Source organism: Callorhinchus milii, unplaced genomic scaffold (genome assembly GCF_018977255.1).
Source record: "Callorhinchus milii isolate IMCB2004 unplaced genomic scaffold, IMCB_Cmil_1.0 Scaffold30, whole genome shotgun sequence".
Taxonomy (NCBI): domain Eukaryota; kingdom Metazoa; phylum Chordata; class Chondrichthyes; order Chimaeriformes; family Callorhinchidae; genus Callorhinchus; species Callorhinchus milii.
The window spans coordinates 3,344,011-3,364,102 of record NW_024704771.1 but is presented as its reverse complement, the minus strand read 5'-3'; the positions used below and the strand labels follow the sequence as shown (position 1 = coordinate 3,364,102).

Genomic DNA, 20,092 nt, shown 5'->3' with positions numbered 1-20,092 from the left:
CTCAGCTGTTTGGGGACAGCGTTGGTGGTGGGGGCTGTGTTGTGGTGTATAGTTCCAGCCCACGCTGCGTGGCTGCATGCCAGACACTGGGACAGGAGCCAGTCGCAGCTGACAAGTTCCTCGCTGAACCCTTCAGCAACTGGGGATCTGACAAGAACATCCACAAGTACCTCGTGTTTGGCTTTGCACAGCTTCCCCCTTCCTGCCATCCCCCTGACCTCAGCCCGGCCATGCAGAAGCTCTCCGAGCCCCCTGGCTCCATCCTGGTCAAGATGTGCTCTCTGGGGGGGCGGGGGGGGGGGGGGGGGGGGGGGGGGTGGGGGGGCAGTGCTAGCAGTGCCAGGCTCCAGAGTACTGCCTGCAAGTTGCGGACTCTGTAAGCACTCCCCCGCTACAAGAAATTTCTCAGGCACTAGCCATCCCCCCCGCAAAATCCGGACTTTCCAGTTGTGGTCAAGAAATGAAGCATCTTAGGAGACTTATGTGTAAAATGAGGGATCAGGGAGAAGACATCGTCATGAGGGTAAGAGGTCGCTGGACCAGACATCACAGTAAAGTGGGTCGTAAGAAAGGGGGCCATGGGGGTATATTTAGAGGTGGAAGAGGGGGCCGTGGGAGTTTATTTAGAGGTGGAAGAGGGGACCGTGGGTGTATATTTGGAGGTGGGAGTCGTAGGGAACAACGTAAAAGTATGAATAAGAGAGTTAACCGAAGAGGACAAAACAATTAGTTGGCGGGAATTCATTCTTGGGGGCGGGGGGAACAGTTTGCGCAGAATAAAATAATTGTAGGGAGGAGCTAATTATGGGAGGAACTAATTGTAGGAGGAATTCATTATAGGAGAGGAACCAATTGCAAGGAGGAACTAGTGGGAATCAATTAGGGATGAATTGTGGGAGTTAATTAATTATTAAATTGGGAGGAACTAATTGTAGGGATAATCTATTTATGGGAGGAGTGGGGGCTGAATTAATTGTGGGGAGGAAGTTATCTAATGGGAGGAATTAATTGTGAGGGAGGATCAAATCATTGGACAAATTAATTGTGGGGAGGATCTAATTGTAGGAGGAACTTCTTGTTGGGGATGAATTAAATGCAGAGGGTGGAGCGGAATAATTGGAGGAACGAATTCTGCAGGTGGGGGGGGGGATGAATTTACTGGGGGAGGAAGTTATCGTATGGGAAGAGAGAATGGTAGGAGGAACTAATCATAGCAGGATCTAATCATGGGGCAGGAACTAATTGTAGGAGGGACTGGTGGTAGGATAAGAACTAATCGCAGAAGGAACTAATCATAGGATCAAGACGATTTATAAGGCAGGAACTGTAGGAGGAACTCAATGTCGGGGGAATTAATTGTTGGAGGAGGAACTAGAGGCATAGAATCATAGAGCACAGAGGAGGCCATATGGCCCATCGTGCCTCTGCCAGCTCTTTGAAAGAGCTACCAACTGGTCCCACTCCCCCGCTCTTACTCAGTAGCCCTACAATTTTTTTTCCTTTTCAACAACAACAACTTGCATTTATGTAGTGAACCTCATGCAGGGTATCTTCCCAGAACGCTTGACAATGGCGCAACGTCCGGGCAAAGTACATATCAAATTCCCTTTTCAAAGCAACTTCCATCACTCTTTTGAGGCAGTGCATTCCAGTTGTAGGATAAGAACTAATTTATAGGATAAGAACTAATTATAGGATAAGAACCAATAACAAGCGGAGCTTATCATAGGAGGAACTAATTGCAGGAGGATCTGATTGTAAATGCCAGCAATAAATAAAGTTTCGCTCAGCCTGACTGATGCTCTCTGTCTGATGTGTTCACCACACACCCACGCAACAACAACTTACATTTGTATAGTGCCTTTCACATCAGGAACTCACACTGAGACAGTGACTTGCACTCACACACACAGCGCTGCTCGCACCAATTGCACATCTCAGAGCGCTTGCCTTCCTCCTGCATGTGATTCATCCCGACTCCGCAAATCTTTTATTATTTCCTTCACACCTCAACCCATCTCCTAACTTATCCAAATCTCTATCCATCTCTTACACCTCAATCCATCCCTGACTCTCCGAAATCTCTCTCCATTCCCAATTGGTATGGATTGAGGCGTGAGACAGAGGATAGAAACTTTGGGAGTCAGGACATGGATTGAAGTGTGAGAGGAAGATGAATATAGTCCGAATAATAATTATCCTTGCATTTGATACAGCCAGGGGATGGATTGAGGTGTGAGGGACATGGATAGAGATTTGGGCAGTTTGGAGATGGTTTGAGATGTGAGAGGAAGATGGATACAGACTTGAGTCAAGGTGAGAGAGGGAGAAAGAGAGAGTGTGTGAGAGAAGCAGTGAGAGAGAGAGAAACTTAGGGAGAGAGACAGAGAGAGAGCAATGTAGTTCAGTTTGGTTGAGAGCTCTTTATTATGAGGTGAGTGTGTGAGAGGGAGAGAGGGTTAGATGGAGGAGGTGATCAAGATGGAAACAGCAACTGATGGATGGAGAGATTGTGAGAAGGGGAGAGTGGGAGGAGGTGATGGAGATTAGCAGCTGTTGGATGGAGAGAGTGTAAGGAGATAGTGGAGATTAGCATCTGATGAATGGAGAGAGAGGGAGAGAGGACACGAGCGAGTAATGGAAGGAGAGATTGGGAGAGGTGGAGAGTGAGGAGGTGATGGAGAGAGTGTGAGAGATGGAGGAGGTGATGGAAAGAGTGTAAGACAGTAAGAGAGAGGGGGCAGGTGATGAAGATGGAGACGAGCAGGTGAGGGATGGAGAGAGTGTGAGATAGGGAGAGGGAGGAGGTGATGGAGAGAGTGTGAGAGAGAGGAGGTGATGGAGATGGAGACTAGGAGGTGATGGAGAGAGAGGGAGTGTGAGAGAGGTGATGAGATGGAGACTAGCAGGTGATGGAGTGCAGGGCCAGGTTCGTTACGTCCTCGTCGCCCAGCCACAGCCACAGGAGCTCAGCCGCCTCGCTGCGCTGCAGGAAGATGAAGAGATCCAGGAACTTGGAGACGATGGCGGGATCGAAGAGTGGGAAAAATCCCAGAGAGACATCCGTGGGCCGAAGCCCCAACCACTGCAGTATTAGCTCCCAGCCCGGCCCCAACACAGACCCCGACAGCAGCCCATACTGCGCACGTCCTGAGAGACAGAGAGTGACAGACTGAGAGATAGAATGGGAGACAGAGAGAGAGAGAGAGAGAGAGGGACAGAGAGAGAGAGGCAGAAAGAGTGATAGAGACAAGGAAACTGAGGGAGAGTGAATGTCAGAGTGAGAAACAAAGTGAGACAGAGAGAGTGGGCGATAGAGAAATAGAGATAGAAAGAAAGTGAGAGTGACCGAGAGAGACAGAGTGAGAGGACAGAGAGTGAGACAGAGCGTGATAGAGACAAAGTGACAAGAGTGAGAGTCAGACAGAGAGACTGAGAGAGAAAGAGAGACAGAGTGAGAGTGACAGAGGGAGGCAGGATAGAGTGAGAGACAGAGACAGAGTATGAGTGACACAGTGAGATAGTGAAACTGAAAGTGAGACAGTGTGGAACAGAGAGACAGAGAAAGCGTGAGACTGAGAGACTAAGCAGAACGTGAGAGACAGAGAGAATCAGAGACAGAGAGAGTGATAGAGACGAGTGCCAGAGCGAGATTGAGACAGCGAGAGATTGAGAGAATGAGCGTGAGATAGACTGAGAGTGAGAGACATGAGAGTGAGACAGAGAGACAGATACAGAGTGTGAGAGTGAGTGATAGAGTGAGATAGTGAGACTGAGTGAGAGAGAGATAGAGTGAGTCAGAAAGTGATAGACAGAAAAAAAGTGTGATTGAGAGACTGAGAGACAGAGAGAGAGACACACACACACAGATAGAGACTGACAGATAGAGACCAACAGAAATAGAGACAAGAGTACAGAAAAAGAGACACAGGCTGAGAGACAGAGATACACAGAGACAATGAGAGAGAGAGAGAGAGACAGGGAATGAGCTAAAGGAAGTGAGTGAGTGCAGAGGGGAGGAATGGAAGTGTAGAAGGAGTAAGAGAATGAGGAGGTGAGGTACAGAGATGTGGAGAGAGTGTAAGGGATTGCAGAGCAGAGGTATAGAGGTGTGTAAGGATAATGAGTGAGACAGTGCGGAGGGGAGGGATAAAAGTGTAGAGAAACAGAGCGATGGGAGAGGAGGGAAGGAGGTGTGGAGAGAGAGCGCAGAGGGGAAGGGATGAGGCTGAAGCGAGTGCGCGCGGATGGGAGAGATTAAGCCATGGAGAGTGACTGAGAGAATGCGGAGGGGAGGGATGAAGGTTTGGATAGAGAGTTAAGAGGGTGGAGAGGAGGGATAATGCCCTCGAGAGAGAGGGGGGAAAGAGGGTGGAGAGACAGCGCTGCGCTGTACCTGTTGTCTGTTGCTGACGGTTTCTCAGGTGAACGCTGGCTTTCATCTCAATAGTCCCGACCCAGATGAGGAGCAGACTGAGGAAGAGGAAGCCGGCGGCTTTCAGCAGCAACCACACAACTGTATTTGCCATTGTCTGGCCCAGGCGGCGGGCAGAAACAGAGGAGAAGCGGAGCCAGAGAGAAAGAAAGAGAGAGAGAGAGAGAGAGAGAGAGAGAGAAAGAAGAGGGGAGGAGGTAGGGAGAGGCAGAATGGGACAGCGAGACAGAGAGAGAGGGAGAGAGAGAGAGAGAGGGTGTCACAGAATGTCAGGTCAGGGGAGGATTGTGATCTCACAAGCTGTGTGTGTAATAATAATGATAATAATTATAATAATTAATAATAATCCTTGCATTTGAGACAGCAACGGCTCACGTCTTCGAGGCGTTTCAAAGCGCTTCACAGAGTATACCGCAAAGTGCGTTGGCTGTGTATTTTGTGGGCAAAACACGGCAACCAATGGCGCAACAGCAGCGTCCCACAAACGGTTGTGGATTCAGCGACCCCAATTTTTTTTTCAAGGATTACCCCCCCCCGGAAAAGGGATCCGCCACTCGACTAACAACCGGGTTCCTACTTACTGCTACGTGCCCAGCTTTTGGCCCTGCCCAGGAACCGAACACGGGTCCTCTCGCTTGCGAGGCGAGCACCCTGACCACCACTACAGGACACTACAGGGACTGCACAACTGGAGAGTTGCCGCTCCTGCATCACGTGGCGCTGGGAAAAGCCGGAGGCGAGCTTCTGTCCTGTATGTAAGAAGACTTTGCCGAAAAGGAACCTCAGGACCAATTGGGTTCTGGCCAATCTGGCCCAGAAAGCTCAGGAATTAAGACTTGCCCCGACAGGAATTCAACGTCGCTGTGAGAAACACCAGGAAGCACTGAAGACGTTCTGAGAAACTGACAAGAAATCGATGTGTTCAGTTTGCAGAGATTCCCGGGAACAAACACAGAGATCACAGCTTCCTGCCCATTGACGAAGCTGTTGAAATCTACAAGGTAAAAGGATCCTCACACGGGATTCGTTCTACTCCACTTTACATTTTCAAGTTTAAATCATTTTATGCCGTCGTGTTTCCGGTTGAACACTGACAAGACGGAAGCCCTCCTGCTTGGCTCCCGTCAGCTCCTCCTCACCTTAGCATCCGTATTCACAAATCCACTCTCCGCCTCACAGAACCAGTACGGAACGTGTTTGACCCTCAACTATCCTTTAAACCTCACATCCGTATCATGGCCGTTTCTAACTTTCCCCATCTCGACCCTCCCGTGCCACCCTGAAGCCCTTCCTCTTTGACCGTGCCTTTGGCCGCCCTCCACTTCTCTTGATTCCAAACCCCAGCTTGAGTCCAGCCCGTAGGGACCTCTCACCGACATGAGGCCCCATATAAATATAACTTCTTGTTGTTTATCTCCAGGATAAAGTGAACTCCTCCTTAGCTTCTCTCACACAGAGGAAGGCCGCTGCTCTAAAAACTGAAGGGAAACAGAAAGAAAAGATGTCACAAGTGAAGGTAAGTTGTGTCGGGGCTGATGTCTGGGCTCTCAGTCGTGTTTCTCTCTTTACTGTGCGCAGTGTGATGGCTGACGGTTCATTTTGCAGGAACAGGCGGACAGTCTGGAGAACCACGTCACGGCAGAGTTTGCTAAAATGCGCCATAGCCTCACTGACAGAGAGCAGCGTGTGATCCGAGAGCTCAGAGAGCGAGAGGAGGAGATTTTACACAGAATGGAGAAGAATCTGTGAAAGATTCAGGGCAAGTTGGATTCTGTTCAACAAAAACTCTCAGAGTTAGAGTCAGATGGAAAAAGACGCCTTCACCTTTCTGCAGGTAAAGAGATTAATTTAAAATTAGTTCAGTAAAATTTATAAACAGTTTGGGAGCAGAAAGTCAAAATCTGACTGTTAAACAGCCCTGTGATTTTATTGATTATTTGATATATTCTGATAGCGACTTCTGCTGCTGTCACTCAGTACAGAACTGAACCCACATCAGTCACTCCCAGGGCCTGCGGTGTCCCTGCAAAGCCGACATCCAGGGACACGTCAGCTGGGATTAACATTTATTTATCAGTGCGAGAACGTTATCATTTACCTTCTAATTACCAGTGTAATCCTGTTAATGTTCTACTTACCTTATCTACAGGTGAATATCTGTAAGTTTCTGAGTGTGAGGGTGTGTGTCTGTAAGTTACTGGGTGTGAGGATGTGTGTCTGTAAGTTACTGGGTGTGAGGATGTGTATGGGGGGGGTGTATGTCTGTAAGGGGGTCTCAGAGTCCCTGTCTATAAACTCACAAATGCACTTTACATCTGAACTTTCTGGACTTTGGAGACAACATTGAGTGACTAACATTTCTGCAATAATTACAGTAAAACTGCGTGCTGTAGAATTCTATTCTCTGTATCTGAGCTTACAATGTTGTGTCTCGGTGTGAGCTCGCGTTTATCTGTTTTATTTAATTAGGGGGGAAGCTGCTGAGGACAGAAGGTATGAAAAGTCTGTTGCAAAATATTCCCAGAATTTAATTTGCGCAAACCAAACGCAACGGGTAGTCTCACTTTATAATGTGAACGTCTCTTATTTCAGGATCAGCGAGGAGGGTTCTGAGCTGTCAGTGTCTGAGGGTGATCTGCCGGTGGGGATATACAAAGGGCCTGTACAGTACGCAGTCTGGAGAGACATGAGACACAGCATCAGCCCAGGTACATGTCTCCCATTCTCAGACTGAAGGTGTGTGAATATCTGACACTCACCTGGAACCTGAGTGGCTCCAGTCACTCACCAGCGCCCTTTGCCGGCGGCGGTACACGATCAGTGCTGTTTATCCTGTATTCGCCAACTAACCCTCTGATGTGGGTCTTTCACCAGCTCACACACCGCCCCTTAGTGCCCCGCCCTCCCTCCCTCCAAGCCACAGAGATAACGGTCCAAGGTACCGGTCGGTCGACACAGCATCTCGGCTTAGCAATAAGTCTCTGGATTCTGACAGGGCAAAACAACCGAAGGCAACCCTCAAGAATAGCGAACTAACGAGCAAGTTGTTTAAGCTGAAGGACTTTGGTACCATCCCGGGATACTGATAAGAAATGACCGTTCACTTAAAAGAAATGAACTAACGATCCCACATAACAAAATAATGATCACCAGAAACGGCCCTAAACCAATCAATCATTTTGGCTTCCCCACGAGGGAAGACCTCGTGGAGACTCAAGTCAGGGTGGCTCCAAGCCAGGTTGAGTAACCTGAGTATGTGACAGTATCAGAAATGAGTAGAGCGGCCGTAGGAAAAGAATACTTGGAGAAAGAGTATGACTAGTCCACCTCTAGTTGAGAATGGTTAGAAGAGCAGGACGACTCAAGAGGGAGATAGTCAGCCCGGGAGCAGAGATCAGAGGGTCACCATAATAAGTTTGGGAGTATATCACTAAGCTGCTCGGGCTCAAGAGAGAGAACATGAAGAACGGCTGCTGTTGACTCCTGTGAACTGGTAGTATGAGTATTTCTTAACTGCATGTAAACAATGTTTTTTTTATATAATATAATCAAGTATAATCATTCTGCTTTGATATAATCATTGTATTCTAGTATTGCTTATTGGATCATTTAACTTTCTTTGTATTGTATGATTGATATTACCTGTTGGGTATCAAAATAAAGCATTCAAAGGTGTGTCACGCCATATTTGGTATTTGCCGAGTCTTTTGACCGAACCCGGGCTTCCTTTTTCCCAACACTGTTGACATCAGCTTTCCATTGGTTTGTGTGTGGATTGTACCCAGTGTGTAAGCTTTGCTCAAAATAAACTATCTGCTACAAACATCAATCCAGAAGATCTTTCCTCCAAAGTAAGGGGGTGGTGGAGGTGGGGGTGACCATAAGCATGATCAAAGAGAAAGGTCTTTAGACAGGTGGGGAGGGAGGGAGCAAGGTGGAGAGATTGAGGGAGAGAGTTTTGGGGTGTTGTGGCTTAAGGCACGGCTACCAATGGTGGAATGGAGGGCTCGAGGGACAAACAGGAGGCTGGAGCCAACTGAGCGGAGGCAGCGGGTGGTGGAGTGGGGATGTAAGCGATGTGCGAGTGCATGAAGGGATATGAAAACGAGTGAGAGGATCTTGAAGTCAATCCATTCGGTAGTTGGCAGCCAATTGAGCCTGCCAAGGGCTGGTATGATGTGGGTACGGTTTGATGCAGGTGAGTATCAGGCAGCGGAGCTTTGAATTAGTTGAATTTTGTGCTTGGTGGAGCTGGTGAGATGAGCGAGGAGGGCATTGAATAGTCCAGCTGGGAAGTGACGAAGGTTTGGACAAGGGTTTCGGCTGCTATGGTCATGAGGTACGGATGGAGACGGTGGTGGACTGCGGTGAGGGGTTACTTAAGGTTAAGTAACGTCATCCTCTGAGCCTCACGTCTCTCTGGGGTACTTTCCAATGATCCTCTATAACTGGTAACTAGTGTAACTAGTACAATGTAATAACAATAAGAATAATCCTTGCATTTGATACAGCACCTTATTACGTTGTTTAGACGTATAAAAAGCATTTCACAGAACACATTGTGAAACGGATTCATTGTGTATTCTGTCAGTGGAACGCGGCAGCTAATTGCACACAGCAGTGTCCCACAAACAGTCATGGATTCAGTGAACTTTTTTTTTGTAAGGATTATTACCCCAAGAAAGCGATCTGTCAATCAACTTGTAATCAGCTTCCTGCTTACTGCTCGGTTAAACAGAGGCATATGAGATAAGGAAAGCTGCCTAAGGTTTTGCCTTGCCCAGGAATCGAACCCGGGTTCTCTCGCTTGTGAGGCAAGTGCTCTAACCTCTACACTACCGGACTTCACTGGTGACTGAATGACATGATCTGGATCAAAAGTGACGTAAAACCCACCTGCTGTTGGTCTGAGTTTCAGTGTCTTCTCTCTGCTCATCGGTTTCTATTGTATCAGCAGCCAGAGTGAAACTGGAGGAAAGATTTTCTGGATTAATGTTGGTATCCGATACCTTGGAGCAAAGTTTAGGTACAATCCAGATAAGAAACAATAAAAATCTGATCTCAACAGGGAGCCATGCATGTATATAGACCGACATAAACTCTCCCCACGCTCAGTGCAAAGCCCACGTACTGTTAGCAGTTGGTCTGTGGTGACGTGACTGCTCCATCACTCTTCATGTGTCCATCTCCGGTCATTCCAGGATCTCTACGGAGTCACAAAGACCCTCAGACAGGATGAGCCTGGGATTGGCTCTGTCAGGATCCAGAGTGATTGTAACTAGAGTGAGAATCAGACCATTGATGTCAGACGCATTTACAATTATAAATAAGGTGAACTTCAGCACCGGAAGAGAAGACTTTGTGTAAAACATTGACATCCCCCCTGCGAACAGAACTCCCTGCTTAGTGTAGGCGGGAAGCAAAGACAGTGAAATGGTGACCATTGAGAGGGTCTGTCCTGGGGGCCACCATCTAATACTATGGGCTGTCAAAAGGCAGAGAGTGCCAGGAGGTGTGTGTGTCAAACACTTGGTTCTGGGAGCCGTCACCTCCCCTCACACAGACTCACAGACACAGCGGGAACGGGAGGCAGCCACAGGCGGGTAGTGTGTGAAGGGAGACAGTGGCCACCACATACATCGTGGGAGTCACTTCACGCATCACACAAGTGCGGGAAGGGCGGACAGTGCTCGAGGAGCGAGTCCCGGCAGCTGCTGTCTTACCTCCCGCAGGAAGAGCTTAACACGAGGAGGAGGAGGAGATGGCGCCGGTTATCTGTGGTGACGACCGGATGTCGGGTCAATAGTACTTGAAGTTTATTTGGGTTTGAGTTATAAAAGGAAATATTGTTGATCAGCGAACAGATAGAGAGATGGTGCAACATGTTTAAGCAGCAGAATTCAACCGAATATAATATAATTTGAAGATTTTGCTGAAGTTTAAGGAGTGGTTTTAAAAAAAAAGAAAAATGTTGTCAAAATGATATAAGAGAGAGTGAGGGTGTGTCTCTGTGGGGGCTGTAGTGACCATAGTGTTTATAATAATAATCCTTGCTTTTGATATAGCACCTTATCACATCTTTGAGACATCTCAAAGCGCCTCACAGAATATACTGTAAAGTGAATCAACTATACATTGTGTGAACAAAACATGGCATCCAATTGTGCTCCATCCATGGCCCTCTTCTTTTCATTATCTATATCTCCCTCTGGGTGATGTCATCCACAGACACAGTGTAAACTTCCACATGTTTGCGGATGACACACAAATCTACTTTGCCTCCTCCAGTACCAACTCCAGGTCTGCCGATGTTCTGTCAACTAGTCTGGCAAACATCAGGGGCCTCGATGAATGTAAACTTCCTGCAGCTGAATGTGGACAAGACGGAAGCCATACTCCTTGGCTCCCATCAACGTCTTCACTCCTGTGGATCTGAACTCCTCAACCTCCCTGGGTTCTCCCTCAGACTCACCGAACCAGTGCACAACTTAGGTGTTTGTCCTTCCACCCACACATCCAGTCCCTGACAAGGATCGCTTTCTTCCACCTCCGCCACATTGCCCACCTCCGACCGTACCTTATCCCAAATGCAGCTGAAACCCTCGTGTATGCGTTTGCCACCTTCTGCTTGGATTACTCAAACACATTCCTCGCCTGTCTCCCCAGCTCCACCGTTCACAAGCTTGCTGACACAGACCAAACTCTGTACCCACATCTCACCAGTTCTGGTCAGGCTCCACTGGCTTCCCCCATCACCGAATGGATCGACTTCAAGCTCCTCACTATTGTGTTCAAATCTGTTCACGACCTGGCGCATCCCTACCTCTCCGACCTCCTCACTCCCCAATCCACCATCCAGCTCCTCCACTCGACTGGCACCAGCTTCCTGCTCGTCCCTCACACCCTCTGCCCCACCATCGGAGGTCGTGTTTTCAGCCCCCAAACTCTGGAACACTCTCCCACAATCCCTCCACCAGGCCCCTTCCCTCCCCTCTTTCAAGTTTCCTCTTCGAACGTGCTTATGGCCACCTCCCCCCCCCGGCTCGGAGTCAGGCTCTGCCACTCTGAGACAATACCCTGCGTAGCGGGTGCAAGTTGCTGCTGCTGTTCTGACGATTGACTAAATCGTTTTATAAGAAGTATAACTAGTCCCCAATAGGGAAGTGTCCATGTGGAGAGTAGAGAGATCAGGATTGTTGGAGCCAGTTTCTTTTCCTCGTTCCACACTCTCTGGGTTTGTTATCTTCTCGCCCTGTCTCCTCGCCCACACTGGAATGAACTTTGTCCTGTTTACCCATTAATCTCTTCAGTTCAATCCTGGACTTTAGTCACAATCCCAGCTACAACGTTGAAGATACATCGAATAGCGAGTGAAGTGAACTCTAATGCAGGGCGGGTCACACACACCACAGACACCCCAAGATTGTTAGTAGAGTTAGAACCAGAGAGAACTGAAGGTGAACATGGCGTCCAGACACCAGGATCAGAGCTGGACTGAGGAGCTAAACTGTCCCGTTTGTCTAAATCTCTTTACCGATCCCGTTATTCTGGAGTGTGGCCATAACTACTGTCGATCTTGTATCATGCGGAGCTGGGAAACACAGAAGAAGAACTCCTGTCCTGAATGTCGACAGGTTGTTGGTAAAAGTAAACTGAGGGTTAATCGGGCCCTGATGAGTCTGGTGGAGAGAGCTCGATGTCTTAGCCTGACTCCGACACTGAGACAAAGTGAGCGTCGCTGTGAGGAACATCAGGAGGAACTGAAGCTGTTTTGTGAAACTGACAAGAAATTGATCTGTCTGATTTGTAGAGATGCTCATAGACACAGAAATCACAACTTCAAGCCAATACAGGAGGCTGTTCAGATTTATAAGGTAATCACCAGCTCATCAATTGTGCTCAGTCGTACCTCATTCTGTGTTTGTTTAAACAAGAGGTTTCTCACTGCTTATGTTTAATTCCAGGATAAAATGAAAGCATCCTTAGACTCTCTCACACAGAGGAAGGCCGCTGCTCTAGAAGCTGAACTTAAACAGAAACAAAAGGTTTCGCAAGTTAAGGTAAGTCGTGTCGGGGCTGATGTCTGGGCTCTCAGTCATGTTTCTCTCTTTACTGTGCGCAGTGTGATGTCCGACGCTTAATTTTGCAGAAACAGGCGGACAGTCTACAGAACTACATGGCACTTGAGTTTGCTAAAATGCACCAGAGTCTTTTTGACAAAGAGCAGCGTATGATGACAGAGCTCAGAAAGCGAGAGGAGGAGGTTTTACACCGAATGGAGAATAATCTGCAAGAGATTCGAAGAAATTTAGATTCTGTCCAAAAAAATCTCTCAGAGTTACAGAGACAGTTGGAAAAAGACACACTCACCTTTCTGCAGGTAAAGAGATTAAATTATAATTGAGTTCAGTAAAAGTTACACACAGTCTGGAGCAGAAAATCAATGTCTGACTGTTAAAAAGCCCAGTGATTTTATTGATTATTTGATATATTCTGATAGCGACTCTGCTGCTGTCACTCGGTACAGAACTAAACCCACATCAGTCACTCTCAGGGTCTGCAGTGTCCCTGCAAAGCCGACATCCAGGGACACCTCAGCTGTGGTTATCCTGGGATTAACATTTATTTATCCGTGCGTGAGAATGTTATCATTTATCTTCTAATGACAGTGTAATCCTGTTCTATTTACTCTATTTTCAGGTGAGTATCTGTAAGTTTCTGGGTGTGAGAGTGTGTCTGTAAGCGAGTCTCATTGTGTGTCCCTGTCCGCAACCACACCTAAATACCTGAACATCACTTTCTTGTCTTTGGAGACATTGAGTGACTAAACATTCCTGTAAAGTCCACAAAACACATTCACTCCACTTTACAGACTATCCCATGAAAGACACTGAGACGTCTTGAAATGCTAAGTCGCTAAACCAAATGCAAGGATTGTTATTATTGTTTTGATCCCAATAAACTGTGCTGTACAATTCTATTCACTGCATCTAAGTTGACAATGTTGTGCCTCAGTGTGAGCTCAGATTTGTCTGTGTTTTATTTCTTTAGGAGGAAAGCGCTCGGACGAGAAGGTATGAAATCCCGGCCCTGGGATCCGTTACTGTGAAGCGCTCTGAGACGCCGTCCAGCGCGGAGGGCACTATATAAATCCAAGTTGTTGTTGTTGAAACGATCTTTAGAAAATTTAATCCCAGAATTTAATGCGCAAACCAAACACAACGTGTAGTTTCACTTTATATTTCTTATTTCTTATTTCAGGATCAGCGAGGAGGGTTCTGAGCTGTCAGTGTCTGAGGGTGATCTGCCGGTGGGGATATACAAAGGGCCTATACAGTACGCAGTCTGGAGAGAGATAATACACAGCATCAGCCCCGGTACATGTCTCCCATTCTCAGACTGAAGGTGTGTGAATATCTGACACTCACCTGGAACCTGAGCGGCTCCAGTCACTCACCGGCGCACTCTGCCGGCGGCACACGATTAGTGCTGTTTATCCTGTATTCACCATCTAACCCTCTGATGTGGATCTGTCACCCTAGTGCCCACCCTCCCTCCTGCAGCCCCCCTGCTCCGTGACCCCATCACTTCACTTTATGTTACTTCTCTCTCTCTCTCTCTCTCTCTTAGCTCCGGCCGCTCTGACTCTGGATCCTGACACAGCCCATCCCTGGCTCATCCTGTCTGAGGACCGGACCAGCGTGAGAGACGGAGACAAACAGCAGCCGCTCCCTGACATCCCGAAGAGGTTTAGTTACTATCCCATCGTCCTGGGATCTGAGGGCTTCACATCAGGGAGACATTACTGGGAGGTGCAGGTGGGCAACAAGACTGAGTGGGATGTCGGGGTGGCCAGAGAGTCCGTCAACAGGAAACAACCAATCACTTGGTCACCAGAGGGTGGGGTCTGGGGTCTGCGGTTGGGGGGGGGGGACTATCATGCTCTGTCCTCCCCTCCCACCCCCCTGCCCCTGACAGTGAGACCCGGGAAGATCGGGGTGTACCTGGACTATGAGGGGGGACAGGTGTCATTTTACAACGCTGACAACATGTCTCATCTCCACACTTTCACCCAAACATTTACTGAGAAACTTTATCCTCTCTTCAGTCTCGGGTATAATATTTTCGGGATAAACCCTGAGCCTCTGACAATCTGCCGGTCATTGTATTAACAGTGACGTGGTTTCACCCCAATTTCCATGTGATTCTCTGTCTCTTGTTTATGGGAATACAAGGTGGTGGGGGAAGGGATTACATGGGGGAGAGGGAATCAAACATTTTATAAACCCTCCTTTTCTTCCTTATCTCCCTTTTTATTTTCCTATTGGTCGATTTTTTGGTCGATTTTGGGATATTTTTATTTATTTTGCCCTCCTGCACTTGGCTGTATTACTTGTCACCACCAACAACAACTTGCATTGATATAGGGTCTCAGAAAGCTTGGCAGTGGCAGAGCCTGACGCCAAGCTGGGGGTAGGGAGGATATGACCGTAAACACTGTTGAATTGGAAAGGCTTCAGGGCGTGATCTGAAAAAGGAGGAGGTGCAGTCAAGGTGGAAGGTCTGAGGGAGGGAGACGTAGTGGCTGAAACCAGGCCGCCAATGGTGGAGGGGACAAGGGACAAGCAGGAGGCCAGAGCTGGCTGAGCGGGGCAGCGAATGGTGGAATGGGGAGTAAGCAGGTCAGGGAGATAGGGAGCTTGCCAGGGCATGAAGGGATTTGAAGATGAAGGGATTGTGAGTCTTGAAGTCGATTTGTTCTGCGACAGGGAGCCAGTGGAGCCTGGCGAGGACTGGTGTAATACAGGGTGTAGTTAGGGGGAGCATCTGGGCAATGGAGTACTGAATTAGTTGGATCTTGTGGATAGTGGAGTTGGGGAGACTAATAAGGAGGGCATTCGGATAATCGAGGTGGGAGGTGACAGTGGGAGGTGACAAACAGTGGGCAGGAATCTTGGGCTGCATTGGAGAGAGATAGGGTCAGAGTTGGGCAATGGAGGAAACGGTCTTGGTCAGGGACCGGATGTGGGGTAGGAAGGACAGCTAGTGATCGAACCTAACTGTTACGTACAGATTTGGTGAGTGTTAGGGATAGACTATGGAGGTTGAGGGGGTATGAGCCGCAGGAGAGAAGATGTTCACGGGAGCCAAAGGGATATGGCTTCCATCTTGTCGATGTTCAGCTGCAGGAAGTTTGTACTCATCTCGGACTTAATGTCCAGCAAACAAGCTGATAGGACATCCGGAGACCTCGAGTCACAGCCGGATGAGGAGTAGATTTGGGTGTCATCTGCAAACATGTGGAAGTCTACCCCACATCGCTGTGAGGGAGCATGTAAATGAGGAAAAGAAGGAGGCCAAGGATGGAGCCACAGGTGACTGTGTGAGGGCAGGAGGGAAAACTTTTGCAGAGATGAACATACAAACTTTATAAATCTTGCTTTGCTTCTTTTATCTCCTGTTTATTTTCCTATTGATCCTTGTTGTTGTGTTTTTTATTTTGCTTTTGCCCTCCTGCAATTAGCTGTATTACTTGTCCTTTTTGCACTGCATCATGTTCTTTAGTTATGTTCATTTATCCTCAACTGATAATAATAATAATAATAATAAACCTTGCATTTTCATATAACGCCTTATCACTTTGTTGCGATGTCTCAAAGCACTTCACAGAATATTGTAAAGTGAATGAACTGTGAATTTTTGTGGGCGGAACAGGTTCCTCCTGATAGGTAAACAGAATGTGTGGTGTAAGGAAATATGTCTAAGGTTTCTCCCGTCCCAGGAATCGAACCCGAGTCCTTCCGCTTGCGAGTCAAGCGCTCTAATCACTGAACCACAGGACTCCACGGTCCTGTCTAAGAACCTCCCACTGATCATGTCTATTGTCACCTGTCCCCCCCCTCCCCTCCCCACCCCCTCAGTCTTCAACCCCGTCCATGTGAAACGTTCCGACACGTAACCCTACATAACAGGCGGTGTGTCAATACAAGTTATTGTAAGAGATCTTCCTCTTTGCCTGCGCCTTCAGCCAGGCTCCTACCCTCCCTGCCCTCCTGTTCCCAACCCCCAGCTTGGGTCCAGATGGGGATGTTCTCCGTACGTCAAAATGCCCGGATTGTCCAGATCACCAGGCCCGCCGGCCTCTCGGTGCAGTACTTGCTTTTGAGCTTTGGGCAGCAGATGGCAGTGAAACAGTCGAAGGTGAAGGCCACGGTCAGCCAGACAGAGCTATCGATGATGAAATGCAGCGCGAGGTGCAGGCGTCACACTGGGGTGTGGAACAAAGACGAGTATGGCAGGCGGAGAAAACGTGTCTTTCTCAGTATTAGGCCAATGAATATGACCGCAGATCGGAAACAGCCATCGCGACCAGGTAGTGGGGCAGAAAGTGAGAGGGACGAGCAGGAGGTGAACAGGTGCTCAGAAAGAAGCCATCAGTCACATCTCAGAAAGATCAGCCCAACGAGAAATGATTGACCTCCCACTGCGTCAATATTTCTGCTGAACTAATATCTTAGTGAAGCTACTCCATTTTCTTCCTTTAAGTTCCACTGAATTACATCAATTGTATTCACTATCCATGGCCCCGCCATCCTGGGCAAGAAGAAGATAGCTACACCCTCAAGACAGTGACATTTTATCGTGTGCACCGTCAAGACATCTACTGTCCTGTCTCAGCAGCAAAACATTTGTGGAATCTGCATTCACAAGAAATAATCCTCCGAACACACTCACTCTCTCACTCTCCTGGACATTCACATATACTCGTCCGCAGCCTTCTCCAGAAGAATTCTTTTGAATGTTCGTGTCTGACGTGGGTGAGACAATCTGTGTGAGGTTGTGAGACAGTTCCTGTGTGTCCGTTTGTGATGATTGGTGAGTAAGTGCGAACATGCAAGTGCCGACGTTTGCGAGTGTGTGCATGAGAGTGTTTCTGTAAAGGACTCGGGGCGAGTATGTGATTGAGACTGTGTGTGTGTGTCAGTGAGTGAGAGTGTGTGCCTTAATGTATGAAACAACGGGTGTGTGAGACAATGTGAGCGCGTTTTAAGTTAACAGCAAATACTCAAGTCACACAGTCACTACTCTTGACACCAATTTTCTATGAATTGCTTTGCGATAGCTTCCTTACAGGCCTGGCAACGTATCAGGATTGGCAGAAGGCGCCCGATAAAGTGTCTCACGACAGGGAGCAAGTTGCTTGGAGATGTTTCAACGTTGTTCACGCTGGATCGGGTGCTCGGACTGAGCAAAGGTGCGTTAACAGCAGAGTGGGAGCGAAAGGTTCCTGTGACGATACTCACAGACATAAATAATTGTTCAAAAATCAGTGCTTTATTAAAATTTGCACACGATTACAATGAGGAAAGCGAAAGAGAGATATAATGAGAAACAGAGAGAGAAGGAGCGAAGAAAGATCGAGAGAGAGAGAGAAGCAACAAAGAGTGGGAGAGAGAGCAAAGACTGGGAGAGAATATAGTGAAGATTGAGACTACAGAAAGAAAGATTGGGAGAGGGTAAAGTTTGATGAAGAGAGGACAAAAACTGAGAGAGTGAACACCAGAATTGAGATAGACGCAGACACAAAGTGAAGATGGAGAGCGAACGAAGACAAGAACTCAGACAAGAGTCACACAGGTGGGTGGCAGGTGAGCAGACAGTGGGCACAAGCGACCATTCAGCCTGCCTCCTCACCCTCCTCCTCCTCAAACTCTCCCTCCTCCTCGGCCGTGGCATCCTGGTATTGCTGGTACTCGGACACCAGATCGTTCATGTTGCTCTCGGCCTCGGTGAACTCCATCTCGTCCATTCCCTCGCCCGTGTACCAGTGCAGGAAGGCCTTGCGCCGGAACATGGCGGTGAACTGCTCCGAGATGCGCTTGAACAGCTCCTGGATGGCGGTGCTGTTGCCGATAAAGGTGGCGGACATCTTGAGGCCACGGGGTGGGATGTCGCACACGGCCGTCTTGACGTTGTTAGGGATCCACTCCACGAAGTAGCTGCTGTTTTTGTTCTGCACGTTCAGCATCTGCTCATCAACCTCCTTCATGGACATGCGACCACGGAAGATGGCGGCCACCGTCAGGTAACGTCCGTGCCGCGGGTCGCAGGCCGCCATCATGTTCTTGGCGTCAAACATCTGCTGTGTCAGCTCAGGCACGGAGAGGGCGCGGTATTGCTGGCTGCCTCGGCTGGTGAGCGGGGCGAAGCCCGGCATAAAGAAATGCAGGCGAGGGAAGGGCACCATGTTGACAGCCAGTTTGCGCAGGTCAGCGTTGAGCTGCCCGGGGAAGCGCAGGCAGGTGGTGACGCCGCTCATGGTGGCCGACACCAGGTGGTTGAGGTCGCCGTAGGTGGGGGTGGTCAGTTTGAGCGTGCGGAAGCAGATGTCGTACAGGGCTTCGTTGTCGATGCAGAAAGTCTCGTCAGTGTTCTCCACCAGCTGGTGCACGGACAAGGTGGCGTTGTAGGGCTCCACCACCGTGTCCGACACCTTGGGGGACGGCACCACGCTGAACGTGTTCATGATGCGGTCCGGATACTCCTCCCGGATCTTACTGATCAGCAGGGTCCCCATCCCCGAGCCCGTCCCACCGCCCAGCGAGTGCGTGAGCTGGAACCCTTGCAGACAGTCGCAGCTCTCGGCCTCCTTCCTCACCACATCCAGCACCGAGTCCACCAGCTCAGCTCCCTCCGTGTAGTGCCCTTTGGCCCAGTTGTTGCCCGCTCCACTCTGACCTGCCAATGATAAACCCCACTGTAAAAAATTCCTTTCCACGTTTACATCTCATCGCTCTCACACCTCAATCCATCCTGACTCCCCAAGTCTCCACCCATCTCCCTCCCACCCATCCCGGCTTTCCAATTCTCTAGTAAATCATCTTCTCACACTTCGACCCATCCCCTGACTCTCTCTCTGATATGTATGATCCACAGAAACTCACCAAAAACGAAATTATCTGGTCGGAATATTTGGCCGAAGGGTCCGGATCGGACAGAGTCCATTGTCCCTGGTTCCAGATCCACCAAGACAGCCCGAGGAACATACTTCCCTCCTGGGGGAGAGGTGAGAGAGAGAGAGAGACAAGGATATGGAGAGAGACATTAAGAGATGAAGAGAAACGGGGAGAGAAAAAGAATCGGAGAGAGCGAGAGACGGGGTTGGGGTTGTAGGGGGAGACAGAAAGAGAGATGGGGGGAGAGAGAAAGAGAGATGGGGGGAGTGAGAAAGAGAGATGGGGGGAGAGAGAAAGAGATGGGAGAGAGAAAGAGATGGGGGGAGAGAGAAAGAGGGGAGAGAAAGAGAGATGGGGGGAGAGAGAAAGAGAGATGGGAGAGAGAAAGATGGGGGGAGAGAGAAAGAGATGGGGGGGGAGAGAGAAAGAGATGTGGGGGAGAGAGAAAGAGATGGGGGGAGAGAGAAAGAGATGGGGGGGAGAGAAAGAGATGGGGGGAGAGAGAAAGATGGGAGAGAGAAAGATGGGAGAGAAAGAGATGGGGGAGAGAGAAAGAGATGGGAGAGAGAAAGATGGGGAGAGAGAAAGAGGGGGGGGAGAGAGAAAGAGATGGGGGGGAGGAAAGATGGGGGAGAAGAGAGAGATGGGGGGAGAGAGAAAGAGACATAGGGGGAGAGAGAGAGACATGGGGGGGGGAGGG

The 20,092-nt window shown here is 48.9% G+C and overlaps 2 protein-coding genes across 2 annotated transcripts; one reads left to right on the top strand and one right to left on the bottom strand.

The window, feature by feature from the left end:
- Positions 1 to 11,778: 11,778 nt before the first annotated feature.
- Positions 11,779 to 14,688, top strand: LOC103189494 (zinc-binding protein A33-like). The gene is made up of 6 exons (XM_042344784.1): positions 11,779 to 12,309; positions 12,400 to 12,495; positions 12,585 to 12,815; positions 13,487 to 13,509; positions 13,697 to 13,812; positions 14,066 to 14,688. Exons 1-6 carry the CDS (start codon positions 11,899 to 11,901, stop codon positions 14,605 to 14,607), a joined length of 1,419 nt encoding a protein of 472 aa, XP_042200718.1. The 5' UTR covers positions 11,779 to 11,898; the 3' UTR covers positions 14,608 to 14,688.
- Positions 14,689 to 17,748: 3,060 nt separating this feature from the next.
- LOC103189482 (tubulin beta chain) lies at positions 17,749 to 19,483 on the bottom strand. The gene is made up of 2 exons (XM_007909900.2): positions 19,381 to 19,483; positions 17,749 to 19,174 (listed from the first exon to the last, which is right to left on the bottom strand). Exons 1-2 carry the CDS (start codon positions 19,439 to 19,441, stop codon positions 18,114 to 18,116), a joined length of 1,122 nt encoding a protein of 373 aa, XP_007908091.1. The 5' UTR covers positions 19,442 to 19,483; the 3' UTR covers positions 17,749 to 18,113.
- Positions 19,484 to 20,092: the final 609 nt, after the last annotated feature.